The following is a 23,069-nucleotide window of genomic DNA, read 5'->3' on the forward strand; positions in this document are numbered from 1 at the left end:
AAGAACTTCTCCGTAAATGCAGCAAGAGCCGAGAGACAGAAATTAAAATTTCTTTTAATTTCAAAAAAATTAAAATCAACTTTTCCAGATCCCTGCAATTTAAGAGAAGGTTTACCAACAATCAGAAAAGCATTTATTCAAGGAATAAAGACCGACTCTCAGAACAGTGATCTTTGTAGCTGTAACTTGTAGTATATTTCTGTCCACCTCTATAGTAGCCTGGAAACCAGCACCCTCAGAGCTTTTATAAGAGAAACTAAGTGGGGAGTATCCCAAAAACCATGGTCACACAAGTGAATTATCACTATTTAATCTGTCAACAACTCTTCAAAAAGGCCCTACATTCATGAGATTTATCTTAATTTGAGCATGTGCAGAGCTTGCTACATAGGAGGCTCTATCATAAGGTATCTGTGGAAAACAATTGCTCTCAATCTGTAAACACTACAACTGCCTAAGTTTACAGTACCAGTTAGAAAAAATAGATGCTGGCTGAGAGATTAACAAGAAGGTCCGAGGTCAAAATCCAAAAATGACTTAAACTTACAAGGGGCTCTCAAAATTTCCAACATATTCTGAAAGGCCACAAGTGTGAGCAGTATTGTGTTCATGTCTAGGAAAGGCTCAAGACATGTATAACCTCTCACCTCTGGATGAACTTGAGCCTCTGCGTGAACAGGAATGAAGGCTACAACAGAGATAGTCACAGTGCACCCTAACACCCACAGAACCCTGGCAAAGACTGAATACAGACTCAATACATTTAAGAAAAGAAAATTGTGTCTATTCATAGACCACTAAAGTAACCACGCAAAGGTTTTACTGACTACACAAAATGGAGATGGCCATTAGAATCATTTGAATAAAGTCACTAATACAACAACAGATACCAAGATAAGTAGATTGAGGAGGTAGATTGGTATGGAATCTGATTTTCTGAGTCACTACTTTATATTGTATCTAATTGCCAATAGAAATTGTTAGGTATGCAGAACATGAAGTAGGAAAATATGGCTCATACCCGTGTAAAATCAGTCAATGGGCTGTCTGGGAGAAATGTCCACATTAGACTTGCTAGAAGACCTTACTACTATAAAGGTGTTCAACCACTGTAAGGACAAAATGAATGGAAACAGTGTTTCACCAAAGAGAGAACATCATAAATAAGTTAGTTTTGAAGTATCTGACATTTAGGAGTTGAAAAATAAAACTAGAATGAAATTTTTACTTCTAAAGTTCAACATTAGATTTGTGCTGATAGAATACAGATTCAGAAGTTGAATATGTGTCCAATTGGAGGATGAGAAGACCAAGTGAAGATAAATTAATGGAAGTCAAAACCGTGCAGGGCACCATTAGTATAACAATGTACACACAGTGGGAACCAGAACAAAAGGGAGAGAGTGAAAGGCAGAGTGAAATGACAGAAACATCTTTTGCCTTGGAGACCACAAGATTTTCAGGATACCAGAGCCATAGGCTATCTGCTGAGAAAAGCTGCTAACAGGGAGTAGAACCAGTCCCAGAGAAAAAGTTTGTTACATTCAACAAAAATGAAAAAGGTGTTGGAGATCTGAAGACCATTTTGACATCAGACATGGAAGTACAGAGTTTGGAATTTGCCCAGCTGGTTTCCTGATACTTAAAATCATTGAATTGCATACTTTAAAAATGCATATGTTGTGATATAGGAACATATGTCATAACATATAACCACAGTTGATATTTCTTAGAAGGTAGCTTTCACATTTAGTCTGATACTCTTAAGAATGTTTCTAGATATTGTTGGTTATGGTTTTTAAAATAAAATTAATAGATGGTTCCCTGAATCTTTTTCAATCCAGATAGATCCTTATCTATGGGTTTTTGCCATAAACAAATAACCCAGTGAAGTTAAGGCCTAAAGCCCTGAAAGTGGATAGGAGATGTGCAAGCAAAGGGAAAGGAAGGCCAAGGGGAGGTAAGGCAGAATGTTCCTGGTTTGGGTCTAAAGTCAGTGCAAGATGCTTCCAGGGCTAAGAGACTGTTTTCTCTGCCCTTTTCTAGCTCAGAAGAACTTGTACTAAACTTGAAATTACAGTATTGTTCCTTACAGACTCAGTTGTTGAGGCGGAATTAGAAACAAAAAAGGCTTGTGGGGAAAACTGTTATGCAAAAGGACAAGGATTGGGCGGAGGGAGTGGTGTCAAAGCGGAACACAGAGGACAGAGTTTTCCTGTGAGGGGACCTCTGGGTGGAAATGGGGAATTCCTGGCACCATGTGGATCCACCTCAGGAAGAACATACATTCCATTTAAACACTGAGCAGATCACAAAGAATCTGAGGAAGGGGACATCATTACTGCTCTTGGCTTGCCATTCACCCCTGGCCTCCAGGTGACCCACTGTGTATCCTGGTATCTGACACAAAGGAAACTGCAGAGGAAAACAGATGTTCTAAGATCAGGGACAGAAGACTCAGGTAGATAACTCCTACTCCAGCTATAACTCAGTAGTACCTTTTGTCCCTAGCCATCCAGGAGAGAAGATTGCCATATGGAGCATCTATTAATCATGTACTTAGGTATCCCTGACGCCATCACTCTTGTCAGCTCACAGACCTAGTGAAAGACACTATGGAACAGCACTTGAGCCCACTTCAGGATTCTCTGGTAGACTCGCCGTTACCTCATAGTTCTCCCACAGTTACGGAAAAGAAAGAAGCACTTTGAAAACTTTTCCTGAAAGAATTACAGTTTTGAATTGTTTTCATATATAGTATAGTAGCTTCTGCTTCCTCAGTTAAGGAGCCATCTAACTGCTGAACAAAAATTCAGCTACTTAAAATTAGCCCTTCATCACAGAAAATTAGAATCCTAATAGATTTTCTTAAAGCATGCCTAGACTATGTAGGATGCATTACATATAGAAAAGTATACTGATACTTCATTGTTTTGAAAATAACATCTTTATATTAACATTGAGAAAAAGTGACTTCATAGCTAATCGTGATTTATTAAAGTGAGATATAGTCAATGGCTTAGTGATGATCTGCTGTTTAATTATTGCTACTTAATTTTCTTACAGGACAAAGTTCAAAAACCATCAGTTCATCTCCAAGCATCGAGAGTTTGCCTGGGGGGAGAGAAACCACTGGCTCCCCACCTTCATCTGCTACTAAAAGGGATTCCTTTTTCAGCAACATCACACGTTCCCGTTCACACAGCAAAACTATGGGCAGAAAAGAATCTGTAAGTGTCTAAGGACAGCTTGTTTTTAGTCTCTTGTTTTTTCCTAGAGGAGGGCTCGCTCCTCTTACACCGGTTTTATAAAGCTCATGAAGCTTTTACAGACTAAAACACACCATTTTTTCAAAAGTATGTTAGTCATTATCATTTAGCAATATTTTAAGACCGAGTATCTTTTTTTACCTGGGGAAAACAGAAACGTCTATTCAAAATAAGTGGAATATTTGCCAAGTCCTTCATTTATCTTTTATTAACACTGCCATATTTCAAAACAGCCCAGCACTGGTCATTGCAGGCTCTGTTGTGTAGGAAGCAGGCCTGAGCTAGAGTTAGAACTAGAGGCTTACTGCTGAATCGCACCTACAAAGGAAAGGAAGCTGCACACCAGGGCAGGCCTCCTGCTGCCCTCAGCCACCTTCACCAGTTGTACAGTTCTGTGTCGCCATCCTTCTAAATGTAATAAGCTACATGTTGTTGATCAGAAACCACAACCCTTGAAAAACAATACAAGATAATCTCGGAATTTTAAAGTAGTACCTGAAAAATACAACAGTTTCCCTTTCAATGTTAAAAACTATATGAACCACACTTCTGTTATGGTGAGAGTTTTTGTAGTTTGGTTGGTTTTAAAGATGCATTCACTTTGACTTTATGTGTTTGAGTTTTTGTTTGCATTGCATGTATGGTCACTGGGTATGTGCCTGGTGCCCTCAGAGGCATGTCAGGACTCTAGAACTAGAGTTACAACTAATCTTAGGCCACTCTGTAGGCACTGGGAGCAAAGCCTGGGTCCTCAGCAAGAACAAAAGCCAGTGCTCTTAACCACTGAGCCACTGCTCAGCCCCTCTATTGTGGGGTCTTCAATAATCCTTAAATTATATAAAGTGTATGGACTACTTAATAATCTAGTCTGAATGTGAGTATTTTATTTGTGAGATTATAATATAATCACATCACTCCTCCATTCCCTTTCCTCCCTCCACACCATCCTAGACACCCATCCTTGCTCTCTTTTAAGTTCACGGCCTGGTTTTTTCATAATAGTTGCTGTCTTAGTGTTTCATTGCTATAAAGAGACACCATGACCACAGAAACTCTTGTAAAGGAAAACATTTCATTGGGGCTGGCTCACAGGTTCAGAGGTTCAGTCCATATTGTCATGGTGGGAAGCATGGCACATAGGTCTAGATTTCTTTTCTCTGCCTAGCAGCAAACTGGAACTTTAGTTCTCTGAAAAGTGTAAAGTAATATCTGTAGACTGAAAGACATCAGGTACAGTTCATGTGGGGCTCTGCTGTGGAAGCAGATGGTAATTGTGTTCAAATACTAAATGGAGGAGCTCCCACCTCCTCCTCCTCTGTTTGCTTCCCAATGTATGAGCATGTGCATACAACTGAAAGTGTATTTCCACTATTTTAAATATGAATCGTGAGATTGAATGTCCTACAAACACAAGAAAGATGCTGAACATCCTCTTACTATACTTGGTAGCTTAAACATAATCATTAATACAATGTGATATCTTAGCATTTGTTAATTCATTAACATAGTCTTAGTCATGACACAGTGACAGTGGTGCCAGGTAAATGAAGAAAGATTAAAAGTAGACTCTTAAGTTCCTCTGGAAGTATTACCAGCATGAACATTGTTTACTCCATATTCTAGATTGGAATTATGAACATTTTATCTATATAGGGAATATTTAATAAATATGGCCTATAGTGGATTTTTGTGGTAAAGTGGAACAGTAAGCAAATAAAAATCTCTCATCAATACGAGTCATTAGACACTTAAATGAAACCAAAACCCACCTGTGGGAGTTCCCCAGCAGGCTTTCTTTCTCTTCCTGTTGGCCAGAATTAAATTCTGTGCTCACCCCTCCTCTAGTCACTGTTAAGACACTGTTAAATTTACCATGAAGAACTCTGACTGTGTGAGACTGTGAGGGGAGGGGGCAGGTTATAATGAGCAGCCAATAACTGGCTGATCCTGCCCCTCACTGAAGCATTTAAATTAAAAGAAAATTTCTGTTTGAATCAGTCAGCTTTAGTCAGAAAGTGAGCAGAGTGGCTTCCCTGAAGCACAGAACTCTCCTGCTTCGTGTATTTATGAACATAAATAGAGCCAAATTAATTCAGAGGCCACAACTGGTTTTTAGCTTTTTAGAAGACTTACTTAGGAATTTTAATCTAATTTCAAGTTAATTCATATATTTGTGGCATGACATTAAATTAGTTGTTTGAGCTTTGTTCATAATCTCTCTGCCAGTGATTCAGTTAAGGTTTGAGAGAATATCTTTAGGTACTTGTGCGTGAATTCTGTCTTTAGATTCACTTCATTCATGTAATTCCACCACAAAGACATGGGGTGGCAGAAGGAGTATTATCACAAGCTGTCTGCACAGGGCAGAGTGTGCTATCTTCATTTTGCTTTTCTAAGTGGGATTTTAAATCTGCTTTTTAACTTCTTACTGCCTTGATAAATTTATTTAATCCCAAGACACACACATAGACACAGGGAGAGGGAGAGGGAGAGGGAGAGGGAGAGGGAGAGGGAGAGGGAGAGGGAGAGGGAGAGAGAGAGAGAGAGAGAGAGAGAGAGAGAGAGAGAGAGAGAGAGAGAGAGAACACAGACTCATAGGAAATGTATTGCTGCACCTTAACTGTTACATGGGCAAGATGCTACCCTTAGGGACAAGTAAGAAGATCATCCCTTTCTGGTTGGTCTTCTTCTGTTATCTCTCTTCATCCCCATCAACTCTGGAGGATACAGAGATGCCAGATTGTACCCACAGTGAACCCTGCCTGGAGGAAAGCTGAAGTCAAACGGTTGGATGTATTTGCAATGCCTGACCAACGATTCCTATAGGTTTGAATCATTCTAGATTAAATGTGTTATTGATAACATTTTGCTTTCTTCCAGTGGTCTTTCTGAAAACTTAATATTTATGTGTTCTTTCAAAGCTACACTGAACTATAGTATTTTTATAGTATTGTGCTATATATAGGAGACAAGAACTCTCAGTTACTCTGTGTGGATGAAAGTCAGTCAAGGCCAAAAGTCACATTGTGGAGGTTGTAATACTGTCTCCCTATTTCCCCTTAGTATTTAACTGTGATTTTAAAAACAAAAAAACAAGCAAACAAAACAACAACAAAAATCCTGTCCCTGGCATCTAATTTTTTATGCTTAACTTTTCCAGGAATTTGCATTAATCTACAGGGCTTTCTTCCAGAAAGAATAAAAGCACTGATCTCATCAGAGGATATCCAGGCCTAGTATTAACATGAAATAGTCTAAGATCAGGGGAACAAAACATAATCCAGTAGACATAATAATAATGTTAATCATATCGATATATAGAGTTCCCCATTCTTGTTTTACTAGGCCTACTTACAAGGATAAGTATGTCTGTCATTACAAAAACATCTCATTAAATCTGTTATACCTGGAACTCATTAGACTGGTGGATTGGCTCACATAAACAACCCTCTGTCTGAGATGTTTGTAAAATACAGTTGGTCATGGACACTTTTTGAATATCTGTAAAAGCAAAAGTAACTATTAGACATTTCTAGGCACTGGTGTTACAGTTTAGCTAGCGGGTTTTAAATTTCTTGAATGTATGGATCACCCACAAATAATAGGGTTAAATTCCCCAAGCATCCTTTTTTTTTATTTTTTTATTTTTTTAAAGAATACAATGCCTGTTTCCCCTGGAAATTTTTATCAACTCTTGTTCGGTGCTTACATAGAGTTTTGTCTGCGCCCTCATTGTCTTTCTCCTCCCCCCTTCCCCTCCCCCTCCCCTCCCCATCCCCAGTCCCTGGACTGAACACTGATTTTTGCCTTTCACATTATTTACCCACATTTTCACCTTTAATGTTCTTCCTAGTCTACTTTTTAGATTCTAATATTTCTTAGTTCTCCTTTCTGAGTGAACTCATACTAATGGCCTGCTCTCATCAAATGAAGGGCATTCAACCTCACTTGTCCTCTTAGAGAACACTTCTGCCTTTGAGACAGCAGCTGAGGTCACCCTGCATTACCACTCTGACCTCTTAATCTTCATTACCATCTGCTGTTGAAGACCCCTCAAAGATAACAGCAATTAATCTAACTCTCTTTGCCTTAGCCTTAGGCAAATTCTACAGTCAAGGGCAAATGCAGCCACATCCTTTACCAAAATATCACTAAAACAGTCTCTAGGCCACATAGTAAAATTCTTCTCTGAAACCTCTAGAGCCAACATGCCCACACAGGTTTAAATCACCCTCAGCACCACTGTCTTCTACGCTTTTTCTAGGATGACCCATTAACCCCACTTAAAACATTCCACTGCTTTCCAAAGTCCAAAAATTTACACTCCTCTGAACAAAAGCATGGCCAAGCCTATCACAGGAATACCCCAGTCCTTGCTACCAACTTCTGTCTTAGTTAGGGTTTCCATTGCTGTGAAGAGACACCATGACCAAGGCAACTCTTAAAAAGGACAACATTTAATTGAGGCTGGCTTACAGTTTCAGAGTTTCAGGCTATTACCATCATGACAGAAAGCATGGCAGTGTCTAGGCATACATGGTGGTGGAGAAGGAGTTCAGAGTTCTACATCTTGATCCAACTGCAGGCATGAGAGACTCTCTCTAGGATGCAGCCAGGAGGAGAGTCTCTTGGCACACTCTCTCTCTCTCATTAATTTTATTTTTTTTACACTCTAGTCATTACTCTACTCCCTCCGACACCCACCCCCAGTACCCAAGAAGATGTCCCCACCCCTATCAGGCCCACTCCCTAGGGTCTCAAGTCTCTCGAGAGCTAGGTGCATCTTCTCTCATTGAGGCCAGACCAGGCAGTCCTCTGCTGTAGATATGTCAGGGGCCTCAGACCAGCTAGTGTGTGCTGCCTGATCCATGTCTGAAAGATCTCAAAGGTCAGGGTTAGTTGAGATTTCTGGTCTGATCTTCATATGGAGTCACCCTCCTAGGAAGAGGCCACCCCCACAGCCGACACACTTATTCCAACAAGGTCATACCTCCTAATAGTGCCACTTCCCATGGGCCAAGCATATTCTAACCACCACAGTGACAGTCTCAGTCAAACCACCTTACATATGCAGGACTCTGAGCTCCTTTGAAAAGGAAATTAGGCAGGCACACCAGGTTTTTCTCTCATCAAAATGAACACATCTACTTTTGCCCAAAATTAAGACTTAAATTTCAAAAGTAGTTTATTTAGAAAACGTTTAAATATTGGACCTTGCATTTTATTGAAGACACTGTTTTTATTTAGGACTTTATAAGCTACATATGAGAGAAATTCTGATTCATTCCAGTATCTACAAAAGTTATTAGTTGTAAATGAGTTGGAAGGAATTCTTACTCATGGGTACATTAAAATTATCTGGAGTCATTAAAGCAGCACAGCCAGCAGAATGGAATCAGCATCTACAAAGAGATCCCTGACCATGGGTGAGTACTGTATTTTTAGGTCATACAGATAGATATTGAGTTAAAGTTTAGAACCACAGCTTTAGAGGAAGATTAGAGCACCCTCATAAGATACTGTTGCATCATACAGAATCTCCAATTAAGTTTGAAGTAATCAATGAGTTTGTTTGTTCATGTGTTTGAATAAGTATCAGGCAATATGTGAAATATGCTAAAAATTATTCATTATCTGAAATTCAACTTTACATGTTCTGTTTCTTATTTTTGTGGGTTGGGTTGGGTTTGGGTTGGGTTGGGTTGGGATTGGTTGGTTTGGTTTGGTTTGGTTTGGTTTGGTTTGGTTTGGTTTGGTTTGGTTTGGTTTTGCCAATGTGTTACAAGTTAGAGTAATTTGAAAAGAGGAAACCTCAAGTGAGAAAATGACCCAACCAGATTGGCTTGTGGGCATATCTAGTGGGAACTGTCTTGATTAATGATTGATGTGGGAGGGTCCAGATTACTGTGGACAGTGCCACTCATAGACTGGTAGTCCTGAATGTTGTAAGAAACTTGGCTAGGTAAGCCATGAGTAACTGACCAGCAAGCAGCACTCATCCATGGCTTCTGCTTCAGTTCCTGCCTTTAAGTTCCTGCCTTGACTTTATGCCTGACTTCTCTCTGCAATAGACTGTTCCCTGGAAGTGTAGCATGGAATATACTCTCCTCCCTGAGTTACTTTTAGTAGTGGTGATTATCACAACAGAAACTCTGAGAAGTGTGACACAAAACATTTTCAGAACTCCCCAGGACCATAGCAGAGGCTCTGCCACTCCCCTCAGTTGTGGATTGGATTGAGTTCACCTGGAGAGAAAGTGTAAATGGTTTCTTGGGAAGCCAAGTTCCAGAAACTTCATTCGGTCTTGCTCAGTGTTCTGACAATGTCTACAACGAAGACTTCTTGCAAATAGCTAATTTTGCAGAAAATAAAATAAGCTTGTTAGTAAGGGATAAGTGACAAACAATTATCTTCACATTTTGACTGTTAAACTAAGGAAATTACATCACTATATATAGGTTTAGATTTTGGGTTCAACTTATTAATATGTAATTAAACTAAATGTTTTTATTACCATTCCATTTTATATTTTTCATTGCTAGATCTTTTTTGTATTGATAGTGCAGCAATGCTATAATCATACTTCTTGAGATGCTTTCAGTATGCATTTCACTTTGCTAGATAGAGAAGTAATGGGTAGGTAGACAAAGAGGAAAAATAAAAATCAAGCTAATTAACCCAGGTTGTAGCTACTTAGCACAGCCTAGAGACAGAACAAGAAGGGCCTCAAATGCCAAACACTTTTAAATTCTCCACATTTTTTTTTAAATTTATTGATATATTTATTTACATTTCAAATGATTTCCCCTTTTCTGGACCCCCACTCCCCGAAAGTCCCATCAGTCCCCTTCTCTCCCCCTGTTTTCCCACCCAACCATTCCCACTTCCCTGTTCTGATTTTGCTCTATACTGCTTCACTGAGTCTTTCCAGAACAAGGGGCCACTCCTCCGTTCTTCGTGTACCTCATTTGATGTGTGGATTATGTTTTGGGTATTCCAGTTTTCTAGGTTAATATCCACTTATTAGTGAGTGCGTACCATGATTCATCTTTTGATTCTGGGTTACCTCACTTAGTGTGATTCTAGATTGCTGTCCCTTGTCTTTCAGAATTGCTGGTGTGAATGATTGCTCTGCAATATACTGACTCATGTTTTCAAATGCACACAGACAGGCCTTTCTGAGAAAACTTAAAATATGTTCTCTTTCTTCAGATACTTTAGAAATATAGCCTGTAATATTCTAGTTATTTTGTGATTTTTATGGTGTTATAGAGTTCTACTTTTCTGTCCTTTTTATCTTTTTTTAATTTAGTTTTTTATTTTTTAATTTTACTTTTAAATTTAATTTTATTTTTTATTGGATATTTTATTTATTTACATTCCAAATGAATCCTCTTTCCCAGTTTCTCCTTTGGAAACCCCCTTATCCAATCCTCCCTCCCCCTGCTTCTGTGAGGGTGCCCACCCACTTCTACCTCTCTGCTCTGGCATTCCCCTACACGGGAACATGGAACCTTCCCAGGACCAAGAACACTCTTCCCATTGATGTCCGACAAGTCCATCCTCTGCTACATGTGCAGCTGGAGCCGTGTGAAGTGACCACACAACCTTCCTGACTTCCCCTTCTGTGTACTAATACAGCGCAGCTTAATTTATTAGGTTGCTAACAAGGAATGATTTACAAATAAAGCTGTTGAATATGATGTATAGTGATTTTAAATCACATTTCTCAATGGGTGTTAAGGTAAGTCTTGTATCATGAAATAGAGGCTAGGCAAGTTTCATGGGGTATTCACCTGTTGTCATAGCTTATCTGCTTTGGTGCCTTCTTATCGACATCTTGCATTTCTTTTGTAACTTTTCAACATTTTACAGTGCTTTTCATGTTATACAAGCCATCTTCTCTAGAGGAGATACATCTTTCTCGAGAGTTAGCGACTGAATTTGTTGCTGTACACAAAATGAATAATACAATTTTTAGTATATGGAATGTTTTTGACAATAAATGTATAGTGTCAAATTCAGTTTATACAACAGTTATAACCTTAAACCAGGTTTCTTTTCCATTGGACAGGTTAAGAAATTCCAAAAATAGAACTAATTTTTGTTTAAAGCTCTATTTCCTTGGTCCAGTAGATTTCAGATCTTAACAGCATACCAGTGTCAGCCTAGGGCTTTTTATGTGATAAATAGAAACAGAAACAAATGTAATCCAATAAAACTATGAAGTTTCTTTAATAAAGCTAGAGAGATTGATAAAAAAAATCTTCAGGGGAGTTGGTTCAGAAGTGGCTAATACATTTCTCCAAATCATAGGTGTGCAAAATCATATATCAAAAGCCTCTGTGAAATAGGATTGGGGCACAATACTAATGCACTTAACTGATGACAAAGTGAATGTTACTATGAAGTGGAGGACAGTTGTGTGTACTCTGATGGATTTGGACCATAGGTATCATCTAACACACAGTAAACTGGACACCGGCAGCAGGTACAGGCAGGCATTATGTGCATTCCTAGTTTCAGCTATATGCAGTTTGATTGTCTAGCATTTCTTGAGAATGACATTATAAACTAGGAAATATGAACTTCAGTATATCTTAGTTGTTCCTTGATACATAATTCTCATTGGAACCAATTCACAGTTTCAAAACAAGCATTACAATACAAGTAACTATACTGAGTTGCATTTGCCTTCTAAGTTTAGCATGTTAGAAGAGGAAAAATATAGAAAGATATGCTGTGTGATATTTTTGTTCTTAGTGAGCAATAATCTCATATTAATTAGGGTAAATCCATTCAATTAAAAAATTCATCCGAAGTATTCCATGCACCATTTTCTTAAGTATATTCTGAATCATAGTTTCTAACTTCTCATCAGAACTCTACATGGTCCCCTCTTCAGTGTTAGGGATGGCCTGTAGAGCCTTTGATGATCTTTCTGTGGCCAGCTTCATTGTTAGTCCAACTTCTCCTTAGCTACAGCTCTTTGGTTCTCTTAGGTAAAGCATGCTGTCTTATACCTCTTTGTCGTTTTCTTCTCCTGTCTTTTCTAACCAAAATGATTCACATGGCCACCAAATTTACAGTTCTTTCTGGTCTCAATTGAAGTATATCATATACACAGATCTTTACTTAGTACTTCTGGAAGCATTCAGCTCTTACAGAAGAAAGCAGGCCCCTCCCCAAACCTGCAGAAACATCAGGAGGTGTGAGTATCCTGCTTGATTCATAGCTGCTGATTCTGCATTAAATGTGGCAGTGACATTGAATTCATTTGGAAGCTATCATAGGCCTGGTTTCTCTGAGTATTTTCTAAATCAGGTGGTATATCTAGCACTTAGGAAAAATTTAGGAATAAATTCATGCTCTTAAAGGTTTTGTTTGCTGTTCAAGTACTTGATATAGCAGGAATCAGCTGGCATCTTCCAGGGCCAGTAGCATTTTTCAAAGATAATATAACTGGTATTGCTGAGAGATAAGCTTCCTATAAATCAGTGCAGTAGACATATGGATAACTCAGAGAATTTTCCCTCTCATTTTTCCCCAAAACTTTCATAGCTGTTAGTATTTGTATTGACAAGAGAAACATCACAGTGGTTCTAGTACTTGGCTCCTGTTACCATTTATAACTCAAGGCGTTTCTTATTCCATTTCTTGATCCTCAATTTGGATTCAATGTAGACTTCCATGGGAGCCATTTACCATAGAGAATGGTGATATAAGTGTCTTAATTCATCCTCATATGGCCAATGAAACAAAACAACAAAAGCAGCCTTGGCCAAGATCTTTCTGTCTTGGTTAGCCACTGTGTTGGGTACCTGCTTCTGGTTTCAGGAAGAGCTCACAGGTGGTCTTGCCCAGATAGTAGCACCATGAAAACTTAAATGAAAGCCCCTGGTATAGACTGGGTGATTTCATCCATTGGTCTGATCACATACAAATGTGGCAAAAAGGAAAACTATCATTAATATTGTATCATCTGGGCTTACTGGCTTGGTGGAAGAGGGAACTTATTGCAGCTACAAAATATTATTAAGGCTACCTGATTATTAAAAAAAAAATGAAGGTCTAACAGATGGGACCATAGCTCTAACAGAGCCATTTAAACTCTTATACACAGGCCCTTCTAGAAGAGAACATTTTCCCAGATACAATGTTTAATTCAGGCAGTTCATAATAATACTTTCATACCTCCTGAATTTCAATAGAACTAGTTTACTGAGATATGCAATATGTTTTTTTATCTATATAAAGGGAAATTTTAGAACTTTTACAGATAGTCTTTAATAATATAGATCATACAAATTCTATTTAAGGTTTCACGGTAGACAAAATATTTTAATTATTTGGTATTTACTTTTCTCACAAATTATTCACTTATATTTCATATTATTTAGTGTGTTTAAGGTATATTTGTCTAGAGAATGTTGTTTGGATTGATTTGGAGTCAACATTGGTCTTTTAAAAATATACCTCTTTTTTCCCCATGGTAATCAGTTTTATTGGGAGAGGTTGTATTGGAGATTGGTTCTAAAGCTTTGATTCAATCAGGAATCCACATATGATGAAGGTCTTTATCCCCATTTTGTTTTTGATCTATCAAAGATGACAACAGTCAACAGTCATGGGGTAAGATGCTGAGAGTTGTGAGGGTAGATGCAAAGAGAGACAAACAGAGTCACCATGACTCAGAGTAGAAGGACAGGACACAGGAGCGCAGGAAGGAATGCCTACCAGCCATGTGAGATTGCCAGTAGATGGAGTACCCAGCCTTTGAGGTAGCCAAAGTGTGTGTGTGTGTGTGTGTGTGTGTGTGTGTGTGTGTGTGTGTGTGTGTGTGTGTGCAAACCCAAATAGTTCCTGAGGGGATGTGAGCATGTGACCCACCAGGAGCACAAACTGGTATAGCATAAAACTCACCACTACAAGGTTGTATGTTTGCATGTACATGTGTGTAGGATGGAAAATTAGAAAAAAAAATTAGAAAATCCAGAAAAAAATTATAATCCCACCATGTTTTTCAAAGTCAAGACTACTTTTTTAAGGGGGCTTACGGGACTTTTGGGGAGTGGGGGGCTAGAAAAGGGGAAATCATTTGAAATGTAAATAAATTATATCGAATAAAAAATGATAGAGGCAAAATAAAGAAGCTGGACAAAAACAAACAAACAAATAAATAAATAAATGAAAAAAATCACTTATACATTACAATCTTATTTTCCAGTTAGTCATCTGTTATATGTCTGTGAATTGTCCTTCAACAGAATATTTTTAAAGAACATATCGGGTTCATATGTATATATGTGCTGTCCTTGGATATTTGACAAATATCTTCAGTTCTTTTTATATGCACCCATGATTCCCTGGAATAACTTTTTAGGATTACATTGATAGTATAAAACAACAAAAAGATGACATCTATAAAATGCTTATTAAGCCAAACTGTGTACTTTATCAAGACTCTCCTATAATTCAATCCCCTAAGAATTATAGGACATACTAAATAGTATTACCATCTTATAGTCAGGCTCAAAGAGTTGCTGACTAGTTAAAGCTGTAAATATGGTATGCAGGCCTCTTATACACTAATGCTAAGGCTATAGCATTCATATTCCAGCTCGTTCTCCGATACAGTTGCTGAACTGCTTCACACACCCATACCCTGTAATTTAAGGCAGTGTAAAATGTAATTGTTCTATTCCTTTTCTATTTTTCCTAATGTTGTCTTCCAGGGCCATTGCCATATGCTTCTCTAGCTTGCATTTCATTCACACCGTGTGTGTGTATGTGTGTGTGTGTGTGTGTGTGTCTGTGTATGTGTGTGTCTGTGTGTGTGTCTGTGTATCTGTGTGTCTGTGTATGTGTCTGTGTGTGTGTGTGTCTGTGTGTGTGTCTGTGTATCTGTGTGTCTGTGTGCATGTGTCTGTGTGTATGTGTCTGTGTGTGTCTGTCTGTGTATGTATGTGTGTGTGTGTCTGTGTGTGTGTCTGTGTGTGTGTGTGTGTGTGTGTGTGTATGTGTTTTACCGTGTTTACCACAGCTTCCTCAGAGCATCTGCAGCCTTCCTCCTTCTCATCAAGACTTTCCATTTCCTGTGCTTCCCACTTCTTGTTCACCCATCTGTTCAAGCAATACTGGCGCCTTTCCTGTCTCTAGCTGCTATTCTTGGCTGGTTCCTGCTGCTGCTGTCAGTGTTGCCTCCCATGTCTGCTTGTCTTATGATCTGAGGACATTCTTAGAAGCTGGGCAGAACCCACCCCAGGACCCTTCTTGCCTCATTGTGCTGCAAGACTGACAGTCACTCCTGCCCATGGTCTCCCTCAACCATGGTCTTCATTAGGGACAGTGTGTACAGCAGACTGTGTGTCAGACCCTAGCATCTAACACATTACTTACTAAAAGGAAGAATGGAAGAAAGGGTTTTCTGCCCATCTGAAGACCCTGCTCCTCCCTGTTCTCTGACTTGACTTCATTGCTGGTTATTCCTTTGCTCACCTGCCATTCTCCTGTACATGCACATAGACACTTGTATACATACACACATATACACACACACACACACACACACACACAACTTTGTTGGCTGGATCCTTGTTTCCTGAAACATGCTCTTCCATCATTTCTTCTGATTCCTCCTCCTTCAGTACCTTCAGAATTCCATCATCTAGAAAACATGCTGTCATTTTCCTATTGGAAGTTGTCTCCTCTTTCCAGGTCTATGAAGAGTCCTTCTGCATCTTCTCTAGAGCTTCCTACTCCTTTCTTGGCTTGAAGAACATACAGACTATGTCTTCCTTTAAACTTAGAGAAGCCAGTGGCCCACATCTCAACTGTTATTGTATTTTCTGCATGGCTTAACAGAATGTAAATGAATGTATTTATTAAACAAGTTGATAGGTAAGTAAATAAATAATAAACTACAAAGCCTTATATTTCTATTTAAGAAATATCAAAAAGGTATTGAAGGTATGTAATTAATATATGAAAGATGTATTTTATGAACAACCAAATTGCACAATATTCAGCCAACTTAATGCCCCTGTAGAAATGCTTTTCTTCTTTTAAATAGGGTCTCACTGTGTAGCCTGGGCTGACCTTGAACTCACAGCAATCTTTCTGCCTCAGCCTTACACATAGTGGAATTTGAAATGTGCCACAATGCTAAACCATGTCTAAACATTTTAGAAAGGAAATAATTTAGTAAATCACTAGAAGTAAATCACCGTTGGTAAGTGTGCATTAGAGGAGAGCATAGAACATGACAGTGAGTGCACCCAGGGAGAAACAGGATAGCGGGCCAAAGGGCCTGGTTAGCTGCCTAACCTTGAGCATATACTCCCATAGAATATGGCTGAAATATAGAGGAATATCTGTCAATAAATGAGAAAATCTGCCACACAGGTTTGTTGTAAAGAGTAAATGAATTCATACATGAAAAGCTCATTGTGATGGTGTGTATATGCTCAGCCTAGGGAGTAGCACTATTGGAATGTATTCTCTCTGTTGTAGTAGATGTGGCCCTGTTGGAGTAGGTGTGTCACTGTGGGTGTGTACTTTAAGACCCTCATCTTAGCTGCCTGGAAGCCAGTATTCTGCTAACAACCTTCAGATGAAGATGTAGAACTGTCAGCTCCTCTTGCACCATGCCTGCCTGGATGCTGCCATGCTCCTACCTTGATGATAATGGACTGAACCTCTGAATCTGCAAGCCAGCCCCAATTAAATGTTGTCCTTAAAAGAGTTGCCTTGTCATGGTGTCTGTTCACAGCAGTAAAACCCTAAGACACTCATTGTCCAGTATATTTAATATCACTCTTCAAAAAGTTAGATACTAGCTTTTTTTTTCTTTTCTAGTGAAGTATCCCTGTCCTGTAATTCTTTCCTAGAAGTCTTCCAAATACAGTTTGCTGTGGTCTAAAGGTAGCCCAGCTTCAGGTGTGCAGTTCTTGCCTTGTGTGTGGATTTGCTTTTCTAAACGTAGGACAATGCTGGGTTCTTATGTCCTTTATTGGTCTTTTGCCACATGAAGTTTAGAAACCAGAAACTAGTAGTTTCTGACAGTGAATCATAAATTTCTTTTCTTTAAGCCAGTTTCATTGTTTTAACTTGATTGTTTAAAAAAAACCTGTATGACTTGACTTATTGAGTACACGTTCTGCCAGTATCCTCCATGCATATTCATTTCCTTCTTCCACCATTTCTGGCAGACAGAGGTGTAAAGAAGAAGAATTAAAAAAATGTGTCAAAGTTATTCAGCTAGTAAAGTAGGAAAAACTGGGTTTTGAACCCAGAATGTCTAGCATGACCCCACCAGATTCCTTCCTATGACCAAAAGCAGACCCTGCAAGCAAGAGTAAACACAGTGAGTGTTTCCTTTCAGGACCTTTAAGTAGTTGTTTTTATATGACCTCAGGGTGATTGGGCAAGCATTTCTTTTTTATTACAGAAGGCCAGAGTAATGAAAGCAGTGACTGAAGCCGCCTTGTGGAGAGTATTGTTAGCTGGGAGGAGTGCATAGCGCGAGACACGAAGACAGAGATTAAAGTGGCTTCTGACAGTTTTAGAATTGGAATTATGTAATATGATGAGAATAAGTGGCAAGCCACCCTTTGTTCCCACGTGATCCCATTTCTATTTATAAGTTCTGAGTGATAGCTGAAGGCTTAAAGAATGTTTTTCACATTCAGCAACCTCATTAGGGATGAGAAATTGCATTTCAGGCTGCCAAATATAAGAGGTTTTTGGCCCTTTGCACCTGCTTCAACCAGAGCAGTCCTCTTCAGTCTCAATGAGCTTTCCCCAGAAAATGAAGTTTTGAATGAAAAAATGTGCCCTTTCCAGAGTATTTGCATGGACACAGATTCTGTATGTGTTGAGATTCATTTGGGTTCTAGGCTTATAACAGAGCCCCACATGAAAACAAAAACTTGAAAAATTGTAGTTTCTTAGCCTTCTAAATTTAGCAGCCAAGTACCCAAGAGATGGAGAGGGTTTCTTGTAGGCTAATGAGACACATACACTTTCAAAAAGAAGGAATATGTGGTGCCATCTCTTCACATTGACTGCAGCTGTCACAGACCAAAAAATGCAGCCTTCTCTAATTGCCATAGTTATCGTACAGAACAGAGATGTGGAAAAGGATGGAGAAAGGGAGAGACAGAAATGGCTTGAAACAGCCCATCGTTTTTCACCCTGATGCCCAGTTGGAGTTGGATAGGTAACTCTGCCTATCCCCATTAGCATCCTTTGGTTGAGCTTCTGGTGCTCTTTATCCTGCTTGGAGAGTAGGAGGAGCTGTTGAACGTCATAGGAGACATGAAGAACATGGGAAGTGCTTATGTATTCTACAGTAGACATTTCACAGTTCCTTTTTTGTGCATTACTGTCTGGCTTTGTGTCAAACATTTCAGTGCATATTGCTAAGACCTCTTGCGGTTCAAATCTGTGCTTTTCAGTGCTGCATACATGTGTCTTCAAAATGCAGTACACCTACAGGGGACCTTTTCAACTATAATTTCCACCCAACCAGTCAAATTATAATTACTCTTTTAAAAAGAAGAGCAATGCCTCAGGAGGCCTCTCTCCCTTTTTGTTCATGGCACAGAGGACTTTTATATAAGAGCAAAGGCATCTGAGACTGAAAACCCATGTTCTCACTTGTGCCAGCCCTAACCACATCTTTGCTTTTCTACTGTAGCTGTCTTGGCTAAAGAATCCCAAATTATTCACTTTCTCTGAGGAAAAAAATCTCCCAAAATATTACAAATTTCTCTAGGAAATTGTTCAAATGTTTAATTTTTCCTTCAAAATGAAGATTTTTATCTTCTTCCTCCTCTGCTTCCTCCTTCTCCTTCTACTTAGATTGTCTTTTGCAATTTAATGACTCAGCCCAGGGTACCTTTTTCTAAAAACAAACAAACAAGATTCCCCAGCTTCATATCAAGAGAGGAAATGTAAGAATTAGCTACTAAACAGCTGCTGGGAAAGCTTGCATTTTAAGAGATTATCATTGTCTAGACAATGATAAGGTTTCTGTGACAAACAGAAGTCTTTGGTTTCCTGTGTGTGTGTGTGTGTGTGTGTGTGTGTGTGTGTGTGTATAGAAATTGCCTAGGAAGTATAGGCTAGTGAAACCCAGTTTTCCATTTTAATTTTTATTCTCAGTATTTTTAAAGACATTAGTTGGCCAACACAAAACCAACTCCATGTTTTGTTGTGGGCTTTCTGTTTCATCTTGTTTAGGCATTTATGACTTACTGTTTTTTCATTTTTTGAGAGGGAACACATGATGAAAATATATTGTATGAAATAAAATGCATATTTATGCACATTTTATGCAATATTTATATGTTTACAGATAGCCAAAGCTAGACTTCAATGAGGAATACTTGAGATTCTGTTTGTTCTCTTGCTTGTTTTAACTTTTTGTTGATTCTTTGTGAGTTTCACATCATGCATCTCAATCCCATGCATCTCCCTGTCCCTTCGTGTCTTCCCTCTGCCATTGTATATGTGGGGAGGTCCCCACAAAAGAAGGTAAAAAATAAAAATTAAAAAAAAACACAACAAAATAGAACCTAGAAACATCTCTTTGTGGAAGCTATAGTGTGTCACACAGTATTCCCTTTGTCCACACATCTTTACTTGCCAATTAATGTTCATTGCAATGAGTCTTATTGATTTGGTTCAAGGCCTCTGGCCTTTGCTAACCCATCAATACTGGATCTTCACTGGGACTCCTCTCAAATACCCTGTTGTTGCCTTGTGTCTTGGAGATCCTGTAGCTTTGGATTTGCAGGACTAGCAGATCCTATATTTTCATACATGCCAGCAGTTCATAATTGGGGTAGACGTTGGGTGGGCTCAGTCAAAGCCCTGGATCTTGACCTGAATGACAGCTAAGTTGGCCAGCCAGCTCTCCAGACTCACACCTTTAGCAGGAGCTCTGTAGCACTCCTTTGGCTAGCACCCATGCTGTAGCTGACATCAGGCAAAGTCAGTTCGCCCTGGTTCATACCCTCAGGACTAGCTCATCTGTGCCCCTGCCACCAAGGCTAGCTCTGCTGTGGTCTTTAGAGGTAACATGAACCACAGACATCAAAAGAAACCCCTACTACTGCATGGCCATGGACCCAGACTTGGTTCTCAGCTGTACCATGAGCTGGGACTTCACCATGGCCTTGGGTAGCTGGGCAGGCTACTCACATGAGGCTGTACCTCTACATTCTCACATCTCTCTTCATTCCATCTCTCTTCACATTGCTCAAACTGTTCCACCTCTCTCTCTCTCTCTCTCTCTCTCTCTCTCTCTCTCTCTCTGTCTGTCTGTCTATCACATACTTAACATTGCAGTGGCCTCTGGGTGTCTTCCAAGTCCGCCATGGTGGCAGGTATGTCTCTGTTGTCTTCTGCCCACCTGCACATTGAGTTTTTTTAAAGTCTCTTTTTTTACTCTTTTTGATGATGGTGATAGTAGGCTTTTTTTTTCTATATATGTGCATAATGGTGGAGCTCTTTAATCCCAGCACTTAGGATTCAGAGGCAGGTGGATCTCTGAGTTCAAAGCCAGACTGGTCTATGTAGAGTTCCTGGCTAGTCAGGTCTACAAAGTAAGACTCCCATCTCAAAAATAAAACAACAATAATATTAAAAATAAGAGGAAAAAACTTAAGGATCACATGTAGTACTTCAGGTTTTTTTTTTCAATCTTTCTCTCTTTGGCTTTAGGAGGAAGAACTAGAAGCCCAGATCTCCTTCCTACAAGGACAGCTGAATGACCTGGAAGCCATGTGCAAGTACTGTGCAAAGGCCATGGACATGCATCTAGGTAGGTGAACTGCATTGTCCCTTGAAAGAACACTGATCAGACCAGTGACAGTGGCACTGCTGTGTGCTAGGCCTACAGTCATCTCTTTCTGAGTGAATCCTGTCCTTCATTTCTCACATAAACCCCTGTGGTGGAAGAACTGTTGCTACCTACATTGTACTGATTCAGAAACAAGGACAGGGAGTCAATTGTCCTGAGATCCATCATAGAGAAGCAGAGTAAGAATTCAAACCAAAGGAAAACAAATGGATGCTTTGCCTCCTAACTGCCATGCTGCTGTGAAGATGTCTGTCTCCAGCAAACAAAAAAGGCTGAGCTCTTGAAATCAGTCAGATGCATTGCTTAGGTCACCAGTCTGCAAGCACTGATACAGTTCCTAACTTGATAATTTTTCTCTAGTTTATTAGCTATTCATCATAACTGCAGGAACTTATAAAATAGAAATGTCTTAATTACAAGTTCAGATTACGTGAGTCATAAATGTGCTACGTCAAGAGATCTTCCTGCATTACTGTTTGTGAAGGTCCCATGTTTAAGTTGGTCTGCTGAGGTACTTTGTGTTCCTGCAGTAAGTATGTGCTTTGCAGAAGCCTCTGTGTGGATAGTGTTACTTGTTCTCAGCACATAGGCAGTATGTTAGCACCAGCCACCATAAGAACTCAGGACACACAGACATGCACAAACATGCACACACACACACACACACACACACACGTACATGTGCATACACACAAGCATGCTCATCTCTGTGAGGAAACCAGAGGGAGTCCAACATGGCCTCCTCCCACCAGCAGTCGATCCAGGTGTAACCCATCCTTGGAATCTGCCCTGGTGATGAATTTTCTACCTTCAGACCCCATCAAGCAGTCTCTTAAGCCTATGAGGTCATGAGTCTATAACAAGTGACCAACTGTCCTTTGGATTAGCCTGACCCATATTGACTTCAAATGAGTAATAAATATTGTCTTAAAATATGGAAGATGCCAGTCTACATTGTCTCCTGAAGCAATTGGTCAGGGCCTGCTCTATTCTAAGTCATTTTCTCCTCTCAAGCCTCTATTGGGGAAAATGAGGAAGAGGCAGAAGCAGTAGAAGATCCTGCTAGATCTACAGGTCAGCAGAGAGGCTACTGTCTGCCACACCTATAACAGCAGCCCAGTTGTGTCTGGTTCCTCTCCTTCCAAACCATTTACATACTTGGTACTTGATGACAGTTTTGAAATCATATGGGACCAGGCATATAAGCCTCTTACATTCTCTTAATGTGATCATACTTGGAAATGCATCAAAAAGGAGCAGTGGGAATCCATCCCATACACAGTCACTAAACCCAGGCACTATTGTGGATGCCAAGAAGTGCTTGCTGACAGGAATCTGATATGGCTGTCTTCTGAGAGGCTGTGCCAGAGCCTTACAAATACAGAGGGGGGATGTTCACAGCCAACCATTGGACTTAGCACTGGGTCACCAATGGAGGAGTTAGAGAAAGGACTGAAGGAGTTGAAGGGGTTTGCAACACCATAGGAAGAACAATATCAACTAACTAGAACCCACACACACACCAGAGCTCCCAAGGACTAAACCACCAACTAAAGAGTACACATGGAGGAACCCACGGCTCCAGCTACATATGTAGCAGAGGATGGCCTTTTCTGTCATCAGTGGGAGAAGAGGCCTTAGGTTCTGTGAACGCTCAATCCCCCAAGGAGAATGTGGGAGCGAGGAGGCAGGAGTGGGTGGGTGGGTGGGGGAACACCTTCATAGAAGCAGGGGGGAGGGAGGGTGATATAGGGAGTTTCTGGGAGGAAACTGGGAAAGGGGGTAACATTTGAAATGTAAATAAAGAAAATATCCAAGAAAAAAAAGAAAAAACAACAACAAAGAAGCAGTGGGGATGATAAGGTGGCTCAGTGGGCAAAGCACTGGCCCCCACAAGCTTAAGAACCTGCCAGTGGATCCCCAGAACTGTG

The 23,069-nt window shown here is 39.7% G+C and overlaps 1 protein-coding gene across 1 annotated transcript in view; it reads left to right on the forward strand.

The window, feature by feature from the left end:
* The window catches only part of Tbc1d5 (TBC1 domain family member 5), a 533,074-nt gene that overhangs the window by 480,849 nt on the left and 29,156 nt on the right, over window positions 1-23,069 (forward strand). Inside the window, exons 20-21 of the mRNA XM_052191804.1 lie at window positions 3,067-3,230; window positions 21,000-21,099. Coding sequence (XP_052047764.1) covers window positions 3,067-3,230; window positions 21,000-21,099 — 264 coding nt within the window. The remainder of the gene's footprint in view (window positions 1-3,066; window positions 3,231-20,999; window positions 21,100-23,069) is intronic.

This window comes from Apodemus sylvaticus, chromosome 9 (assembly GCF_947179515.1).
Source record: "Apodemus sylvaticus chromosome 9, mApoSyl1.1, whole genome shotgun sequence".
In the NCBI taxonomy this organism is placed as follows: domain Eukaryota; kingdom Metazoa; phylum Chordata; class Mammalia; order Rodentia; family Muridae; genus Apodemus; species Apodemus sylvaticus.